The 10,714-nt window shown below is 30.8% G+C and overlaps 1 protein-coding gene across 1 annotated transcript; it reads left to right on the top strand.

Moving 5' to 3' along the window:
* The first annotated feature begins 550 nt into the window (after nt 1-550).
* LOC134280753 (uncharacterized) lies at nt 551-6,906 on the top strand. The gene is made up of 5 exons (XM_062763210.1): nt 551-589; nt 833-949; nt 1,154-1,256; nt 1,790-1,888; nt 6,808-6,906. Exons 1-5 carry the CDS (start codon nt 574-576, stop codon nt 6,851-6,853), a joined length of 381 nt encoding a protein of 126 aa, XP_062619194.1. The 5' UTR covers nt 551-573; the 3' UTR covers nt 6,854-6,906.
* The last annotated feature ends 3,808 nt before the right edge of the window (nt 6,907-10,714 follow it).

Here is a 10,714-nt window from a genome sequence, read left to right as displayed (position 1 = left end):
GTAGGATTATCAAGCTTTTGGACGAAGTACTTTTTGTGACAACTCTTTAAAGAGAACTTTTTATGGGAATGATATAAAGGGTTGCACTTCGAGGTTTTTACCTGTCCCACATCATGCTGTTAATAAAAACATTTTGTTGTCTGATAGTTCTTTTTTATGATATGCAGGTAATTTGTACTTACTCAGTGCTTTGTTTAAAATTGTAAAAATAAATAATTATTATTCGAATTTAAAAATGCATATGTATATATCCCATAAAATAGCTAATCTAATATCAAATTATTAAGTAGTGTAATCATTCCATCAACTCTAGTAACTGAACTATGTATTGTTTTTAGTTTATTTATATATCTTTCTGTAACATTTTGTAGGTTTTGTGTGTCATTAACTGTCCAGGCATACAGCAGACTGCCAGGCTTGTTGATGAATGTCCAAAGAGCGAAGTAGAATGGAAAGACGCTGCTGCTAGAATGAACTGCAAATATATAATGCAAAATTGTTCACAACAAAGCCAGCATAAATACCATTGCGCTTTGAATGTCTTTAAATGAATCATGGGAATTATGTAGCATAATGAAATACATGCTGGGTAATTTACTATGTCCATCGAATCGTATTTCATTTTTTTCTTTCCCATGATATATTAATGACTGAATGACTTTTATTAATTTCGAATGCGTATAAACGTATGGCGATTATAAATCTGAATTGCCTTAAAAATAAGATATGTTGTATTACATGTCAGTTTACCAACGCTGTGTCTACCGAAAGTTGTTGATATATTTAAAAATATTCATGTTTTATCGCAACTGAAATATTTTTTTTATTTTAGGTTACTGCATGGAGTACAATGTTAAAGGCCAGAGGATTCAGAATAATTATTATCGGAATTGTTTGGTTTTGAATCCTCCTTGTACAACAAGATACAAGTCAACAGAGGCATACAAATGTAAAATATCATTCTTAATCTTTTTGTTGATACATTGAGAATATCATATGAGATAGGAAGAATAAAATAACAATCTCATACCTGGACTAAAGGATTCCTACTTTAAAAAAATAGAATATCAAGCAATGGCCATGTGTTGACAATATGAAAAGATAGCATTCTTGCTTTCAGTTTCAATGAATATGAAGATTTTTTGTCTTCTAGATCAATCCTGCTATAAAGCAGAGAAGAAAAACAGCTTCAATTCTTCTAAGCTCTCTGATACGACTTTAATGCCTGCCATCACTACAAAAAGCACAAAGGATAAGTAGGTTGATCTTAAATCGTAAAGCTCTACCATTATCAATAAATGCATGTACATAATTGTCGATATAACTGCATTTTGCATGTTATTTTAAAGTCTGAAATAAAACTTTGGTGTTCATCCCAATTCATATGTTTTAGGTCATTGCATCTAAATGATCTTGAACACATAAAATTGATTTAAATAAAAAAAATACACTCAAGTGTGGAAAATTATAAAATCATATCGAGGTCTGCAAACAAATTTATTATGCAAATTTCCATTTTTATGTTCTTTATTACAGCATTTTCACTTACACTGGCAAAACATATTCACTTACACTGGCAAAAAAGAATTATATAAACTTATCATATTCAAACCTGTGAGTTAAATTAAGGTCAGCATACTAGAATAAAACTGTTAATAGGCAAACCAATTAAATATATTTCATTATATTTTTTGATTTAAAAATGTATTGATTCAGTAATAAAATATTTTTACGGGTTAGTCTTACTGCTGCTACATATAATTTAGGGAAAACTATTATTAATTTACAGGAATCATAATGAAAAACAGCAAAATGGTTGGATAATTGTTCTTACAACGTCAATTGTTTTCTTTGGAATACTTGCAGCGGTTGTAATTGGATATATAAAGTGAGTATATCTACAACTATGTGAGATATATAACAATACACTTTGAATCAAAGTAAGTTGTGTTTAAGTTCTGCTATAACTGTGTTTTAAAAACACTATTTTCTTTGTTCCTCTGAACCCCCAGTGGAGCTTAAAACCATCAAAAGACTGCAATACTAAGCGTTTTAAAACTTTTCTAGGTATATTGAACGAATATGTGCTTTTCAGCAATTGACAATTGCAAGGTGTGGTATCATTGCAAGCGATTGATAAAAGAAGTCAAAAGATGAAACAACAAAAATCTGATAAATAAAACGAAAGACAAGTCAGTCTGTTATATAGGCAATCAAATGTTAAAAGTTTTTGACATAAGTTTTATATAACAAGTGGCGCTCCTAGCAATATTATAATCCTGATTAATTTGCCTTTTTTCACCTTACCATGCATACAGGGATGGGGGCAATTACATAGGAAAGTAATTAATTAAATTACAATTACTTTCCCAAAACCTTCAATTATATTACCATTACCATTACATGGATTTGGAAATGTAATTAATTAAAATATAATTACTTTGCAAATGCAATTAATTAAATTACACATTACATTCAAGTAAACATGTATAAATTATAACGGAATGAGTCATGTACAGTCCTTTATTTTTATATCATGTTATTTTACATTTTTTTACAATAATATTATTAAAATGTTCATACAATTTTCAATTAATGTGTCTCTTAACCTACATCTATTAGATTTGAAGATTTTCCTGCCACACTGAAGATTCTGTTTACTGGGGTATTTGTGACAGGAATACATAGATACCCCGGTACTGACTAGTAGAAAGTTTACTCATGTTTTACCTTAATTCATATGTTGAGAAATTTGGAATCAAGAAACATTCGATTAAATTTATGTTGAAAGTACAATTGATGTACTTACAAACTGGAAGCATATATTACAAAAAGAATCAAAAAGCTATATAGTTAATTTCTATAAAAAAAAAAAAGTTAGTATGGTTTTCATGCTGAACCAAATTCATCAGTCTCTCCACAATTTTACAATAGATATCTGCTTGGAAAAAAACCGGTGACAAATAAAATAATAAAAGAAGGATATGGAGATAACAGTATTCAATCTCAAAGTTCATAAAACAATAACAATACAAAACAGGAGCAGAGCAAACAGCGGGCCTCCGAAACAATAGAGGTGGGATCAGGTACCATGAAGCAGTGAGCATCCTGTGCTGACCGGTCAAACCCTCCGTGTGTCCCTTGTCGTGATCGGAAATAACGGGAAAACAATTCATGCGTACGAAGAAAAACTTATAGTACAGTTAAATGTGTAGATATTTACTAATTTAGGGATGACGTTTTAGTTATTAACTATATTTGAAAACACAAATGCTTTGCAATGTTTTTTTTTTCTTTCCTTTATTGCGGCTACAATTAAATGTGTAATTTTTTTTCATCGTTTATTTTATTCAAAAAACATTTTTAACCTTTATTTAGCCAACATCCACTTTCAATCTATCAAAAAATAATAATTTGACAGCAATTATTGGCATCTTTTCAGGATAGAAACGAAAAAACAGCAATAGATAAAACTTACTGAATGTGGTCGAAGTAATTATATCGATGTTAGATTTTTATGTTATGACATCTAGTAGAAATAAGCAACCGCCAGCATTCTGAAGAAATATTGACCGTCTGCAGGAATAGTGAATACTCCTGTACACATTATTGAACATGGGAACGCGTGGGTACATGATATGCAAAAAAGTTTGACGGTGTGATAAAAAGAATATGAAAACTGGTCTTGGTGTATCTTGGTTTAACCATTTTGGTAACTTGATGATTTAAGATGAATTTACATGTATGATGATAATACTGGAAATACTTTTGCAATTATAGTCCTAATTCAATTGAAAATTGTTTAAAGCGTGTCTTTTTCTATGAGAATATGTAAAAGTGCAATCATTATGATGATAATGATGAATGATAACTATAAAATACATTTGATATGATCAATAGATATCCCTTTTAATCATTTTTTCGCATAAAAAAGTACTCCGCCACAGATACGTTGAAATATCTAGGTATATTTGGGATTTTCGTTTGTCTTTGTTTTTTCTGTAATAAAGAGCTTTTGACGAATTTTGAACGTTCAAAATTTCACTTTTTTTAAAATTGATCAATATAAGATTTACCTTCGATCTCAACCAATTTGGATTAACGAATTGACTGCCATATGTTTGAAGGCCCATAATTCTTTAAAATATTCAAACATCATTTATCCAAGCAATCTTCATTTCTTTTAATCTGACGATATCCATCAATTTGAATACAAAACCTGATAGTTTTAGTCCTTTTTAGACGGTGGCTATATATTGCCACAGGCTATTGCTGCTGGTCGTGGCTTATGAATAAGCAACATGTAAACACACGGGGATCCTAGCGGAGATTTTTGCAGAGTCGAAATAATGAAAGTAGACTTGTTTCGATGATTCAAGATGAAATGTACATAGTTATCAAATACTTTAAAGTTATTTCGGAGACATTTCGTTGATTGACACAAAGCCTTATTCCTGACATTTGCCGTCATCAATATTTCTCGCCTCATGAATATTCATTGAATTAGGCTGAATTGATGAACAAATACATGTAATTCGTGCACCAACCAACTCTTATATATTCGTATGCAAACTACAGAAGTGAATTGGTACATGATTTTTTCCGTTTTTTTCTCTCATGTGCGAAAAGTAATTTCGTACACATTGTGTTAGTTTAGAATTATTTATTGTCAGAATATTTAATGAAAAATATTTGTAGGTAATAATTATTGTTTCACTTTCTAACTCCGAAATCAAATAATTATAAATACTAAACAACACAAGCGCGGTTGTTTCTTAAATACTATTTTGTGTAATTTTAAATCAGTACAATTTAAGTTGTACCATAGGACTGGCGGTAAATTCAGATATTACTTTGATGTTGCTGTTGTGTATTTGCCAGAAGAACCACAGTTTTTAAGTCACGCCCACGATTTGGTATCAAGCCATAATACATGTAACAAGACCGTGACAGATGAAGAAATGATGCTTATTTCAAAACCTTGGCAATAACTGATAATTGAGTTTAGTCAACATTTTAAACTTCAAGAATACTGAAATTAATTTGTCGGCATTCGCTCCGCATTTTACTAAGTGTATGCTGTTAACTTTATACCTTCTATCTCGAATTGCCTTAATTCTTATTCTTGTCTCCAAATAGTAATTTCACATTAAACATCTGTTACATTAAAAGTTTAAATCGGTGCAAAATCTTTACACATACCCAATAATGATAAGTCATTCCGATTTTTTTTATCGTCAATACCCCGGACGCAGCATTCAAATACGATCCTTTCAGATGGAGAAAGGTATTCATACAGACTCCGGACCGGATGAAGTAGACAGTGCTAACTGTCAACCAGCTTTTCTCTCATTGGTCCTCTGGTACAAGTAATTTACACAATAGATATTAATTGGTAAATGGTAAATACACTCACAGCTTTTAATTCACTCGGGGCTCCGCCCCTCGTGAATTAAAAACTGTGAGTGTATTTACCATTAACCAACTAATATCTATAGTGTAACTATAACTAGTTTATTGTTATTTAAGTGAGTCTTTTGTTGGAAGTAATTTCTCAGTAATATCTGTTTAAATTACTATATAGGAAAAACGAATACATGTATTTTAAGAAAGAAGAAAAATAGAGGCAGAAAAATATTTTGTTATTTTGTTTTTTTCTTTTCTCTTTTTTCTCGAAAAATAATGGGAGCCGTAAGATGAAATTATTAACAAGTATTTATGTTTTATATTTTAGTGTTTCTGAATTCTTCTTGTAAAATATAGACAAAAATTAATATTTTTTTAACATGCTTTAATGTACAAAGGCATGATAACCCCCCCCCTCCCCTCTTTATTAATTATACACGTCGAGTATCATTTCGAAATAAAGGTATCAAATAGGTTTTGATAAACATTATCGCATTTTTATTCACTATCTATTGTGTCGTCTATTGGAAAATTTCAGGGTATTTGCTTAATTTTTGGCAGTTTACCGAGCATCTGAAATAGGAAAGTGTAAACACAACAACTGAAAAATGGCGACTTTCGATGACGTTTCTACGCACTGGCGAGCAGATCAAATTTTCATCTTAGTGTACAAAGGGAAATGATAGTTTCCTTAGCGAAATCGGTTTTTTATTAAATCCATGGGCATATCAAACAGCTATAGGAAAAGTGAAAGACGCTGTCAATGTTGACAGCTAATTAATTAGATAACCTATTTAGCTGAATGATAGTAAAATATTGTCCATAACTTTAATACAAAAAAATCTTCACAAGGTTCCATTTGTGTGCGAGACTCGTTTCAGGCTGTTATTTAAAGAATTAAGGGAAACTCAACTATGTGCAATTCTTAATTTAAGTGGGAGTTATCTAACTTGTTTTAAACAAAAAGGAATCGTGACGCTGCTCTAAACACTTTGACATTATTTTCTTTGTGCGATAAGGCAACAAAATGCATTATATCAAATCTTATAATTTGTTTAATATGCATAGATCTTTTTGAAGTTTGCTTTATTTTTTTATGAAATATGTACATCGCTGATTCGACTCCCACTGCGGGACATGATTCAGATTGATATCCAGTGTCGCAGTAATTGCTAGCAAACAAAACATCCCTCGCTACTCAAAATTTATACTCAAAATGGACGTTAAACAAATAAAACCATTCATGCCACCGTCTTTCAGTACTCACAGTGCTTAGTATTAAATAATATACGATAGTATTTCGATGAATATGCCAAACGAGTTCAGCATGCACCATGCATTCAAGAGTAGAAATATAACATTTCCTTTGATTTTATTTCGATTGAAATCTTTCTATTTCAGGTGGAGAAGAAAGAAATGGAAAATATATAAGATGCGAATGTTTTAAACCCAACTTTGAAGAAAGCTGTAACATCATGTAAAATAAAACCTTACTTTATATTTTGAAACCCATTCTTAAATGAAGTCACTAACTTAGGTCATAATAAATAAATTGCTAGATTCTCATCCGAATTTTTTTTAAAAATCGAGACGGGCGGGCGGCTTTTATTTTATGGTTTTTTTTTTCAATTTTGCAGATTTTTTATTGACCTGGTCAATCGGTGTAATTTTATCTACAATACCCGAAAAAAAGTCATAGTAAAGGTTCAATTATCTCTTACTTCACATCATCACCGATCTTTTCCAACCAATTACCCTTGTTTAAAATATATACGCATGTATTACAGCAATTACATGTACCATCTTTTAAGCTGTCAATATCATGTCGACTTTCGCGGGATTTAAAACGAAAATAGAATAGTACATGTAGATGAATACCGATCCTGATCAGAATTAAGACAAAGAAAAACAGAAATAAAAAAAAAAACGAGGCGGGGGTATAAAATCGAGGCGGGCGGGGATGAGAATCTAGGAATATTTTTATTATGGCCTTAATGATAACAATTTAGAAAATAAATATTGCAAATATTTTTAAGATATGGGCATGGATTAGGGGAATCGAGCTTCAAATATCAGACCTATTTGTGTTTGTTACTTTTGTAAAAGATATCTGACTAATGAGTTTTTTTTTTTGCATTACATTTATTTAATTTTCTTTAAAAAAATTATCATTACAGCACAAGAACAGAAGAAAAATTTTTACAAATGGATCATCATAGCACAGATGCAGAGTCTGATACATCTGTTTTCATTTTCGGATTTTTTACTTGAAAAAAAAACGCTAATAGTAATTTAACAACTAAGCTTAAGCCAAGGCTCAAGTGAGCTTTCCTGATCAAGATTTGTCCGTTGTCTGTCGTTGTTGTTTTTTCGTCGTCGGCGTTGTCGTAAACTTTTTACATTTCCATCTTCTTCTCAAAACCCACAGGGCCAATTTCAACCAAGCTTGCTACAAAGTACCCTTTGGGGTAAAGGGGATTCAAGTTTGTTCAAAAGAAGGGCCACCCCCTTTTTCCCAAAGGGGAAAATTATGAAATAGAAAAAAAACTATGCAATTTTTAAAAAAACTTTTTTTCAACAACCACTGGGCCAGGAAAGATGAAACATAATTATGTGAAATATCCTAAGGTAGCGTTAATTCAAGTTTGTTCAAATCATGATGCCCTGGGGTAGGGAGGGGCCAAAATGGCCATCAAAGTTTTACAAAGGAATATATAGAGAAAACTTTTAAAATTTTTTTTTCAAGTACTTCAAAGCCATGATGAGTTATATTTATATGAATTGCTGATCAAAGTTTTACTAAGGAATAAATATGGAAATATTTTATTAAAATCATCTTCTCGAGTACTTTAAAGCCATGATTAGTTTCAGTTCTGATCTGATGGCTTTTTCCAAGCCGATCTGCTCAGGTGAGGGATTTGACCCATTGGCCTTTGTTTTATCTGCTGAGGCAGTTTTTGTCTGCCACCTTTTTTTGCTGATTGTTATTTTTTTTTTTGATTCTGGATTATTTATTTTGATTTTTTTATTAAATGCTACCCTGTGGAGATCTACTAATGTTTTATACAAATTTACACAGTTTTTCAGAGTATTCCCCCTTTTTCTTTTGATTATCTTTCGTATTTATACATGTATAATAAATGATAAATTCATCCATAAGAATTTGTGTTTTTGGTACTTTTATATGGATTTGATATGGTCTACATAAGGTTATAGGTGTGTGCAAAAAAACTAGCCTCACTAACTTGTAAAATTAGTTAAATTACACTGGGGAACATAAAAATATATATGTTATTATTCTTTTCTCCTTTATATATAGGTCTACGTGGTCTCTGTTTTTGGAGGATAAAATTTTATCCTCTTAATTAAAACAGAGGATAGAGGTGTCGCCACCTACCGGACTTCTCAAAACAAAGGGAGTTAAACCAAATTAATAACAGCAACTCTTGCATTTCTCAGTTTATAAACCAAAACAAATGAAAGGTTAAAGAACTACGAACTCAACTTTATTCCCCCCATTTTTACCCATTAAATTCAATATTAATGGCAATTTAGCAATTAAATCTTTGTTTAATACAAAGAACAGTTCTATGGTAATTGATTGATCATATGATATCAATTCCTGCGCTAGATAGTAAATTATCATTAATTCCAGCTCTTGAAAAAAGGGGGGTAGACGATATTTTCTAGTGAAATCGAACTTTCAAGTATCAACATATTTTGAAATAGTCTTAAATATATAAAATATATCTTATATCTTGTCTTATTTTTAAGCACAAAAATAAAACATATATAAATTAATAAAATACAATTATTTAGTTGTAAATAGCTTTAAAATGGGTGAAAAAATCAGCTTTTTTGTGTTTTTTTTCTATAAACGTATGTCCCCCCCCCCCCAGCGTGAAACACAAAAGCTTTGTCATAAATTTGTAAAATGACAGTTCACATTATCTGTAAAAAGGAATTTTGGTTTCACGGGGGGGGGGGGGGGGGGAAGATGTTTTAAAAATATTTTCCGTTTTCCGTTGATTTATATAGTGAAAAAAAAAACAAGTTTCGCCAACATTATATAGTTATCCCTCTTTGGTACATCCCAAATAATTATCGTTTTATGAAAATTCATATAAATATCTATAAAAATTTTGAAAATCATTCAAATGTGTTAACTTTTGAGAATTGACTTCGAGGTAGGCGGGAGAACAATACTATCGTTCGTAGTTCTTCAATACGATGGTGGTTAAATCTTCAAGAAATAATTAAATGAATTTAACAAATTTTGTTAATTTGCTGTCAATAAATTATTCAGTTTTAAGCTTAGTTAAAAGGTCTTTCCCTGTCTGAAAATAAATTATCGAGAAGCTCATTTTCCGGTACCATAATTATGTTTTGGAACACTAAAGTGGTGTATTTCTTTGAAGTTTGCTGTTCTGAACGGGACTACAGTGGGCGGAGCTACTTTCCGTTCTGTATTAGCCTTGTATACCGTTGTATTAGCCAACTAATCTGTATCTAAAATACAGCACGGTCTAAAAATAAAGCTGATTCAATTTATCGAGAGTACGCGTACACATATAAAACACTGTTTACCTATTATAAAATTTGGAGAGATAATTCCCTAGAATGTTATCATGTCAAAAATTTCTTTTTAAAAAGTTCCAACCAAAATCTACACGTTATATTTATTTCGATCCAAAAAAAAAAAAAATCAAAGTTATGGGGAAAATGCTTTTAAGTTCATCTTTTTTTCCTTGAATTAAACACTCTGACAACATTGAGCTTGTTTTTTTCCAAATAACACAAGACATGTTTGTTCCGAAAATAATGTCATTTATTATGAAATGACAACACATAATAGGATACATAAAACTGAATTTAAAGACTGGAAAACAACATTATGAACAATGAAACATAAAAAAACAATTCCTAAGAAAAAATGTTAAACAATTTTGCGATAACAATTGGCCTCCCAGTATGTGACTATTACATAACATACATAAATTGGCTAAATAGCTGTCCAACTTAAAAAAAGGCCAAGAAAAGGAAAAGTTAGATGATGAAACAGCTATAAAGTAGACAGTGCTTTTTCTTATTTTTCTAAATATTACTTAAAAACCATTTGTGAAAGAAATATTAAAAATGATGTATTATCTTTCATTTCTATGCTCACATTTAAAAAACTAGCTGAAATCCCGCGCAAGCGCGGGGGAAAAATTTATTTTTTTTTTTACTGCTAACAGCTAGAACTATTTTCCAAAAAACTATCTGCGATTTATTACAAAGGAATATGTCTACAGCATGAGAAATACTT

This window comes from Saccostrea cucullata, unplaced genomic scaffold (assembly GCF_032062105.1).
Source record: "Saccostrea cucullata isolate Sc308-1 unplaced genomic scaffold, CSIRO_AGI_Scuc_v1 ctg5972, whole genome shotgun sequence".
Taxonomy (NCBI): domain Eukaryota; kingdom Metazoa; phylum Mollusca; class Bivalvia; order Ostreida; family Ostreidae; genus Saccostrea; species Saccostrea cuccullata.
The sequence above is the reverse complement of the archived record's forward strand: the minus strand, read 5'-3'. Positions and strand labels throughout refer to the sequence as shown.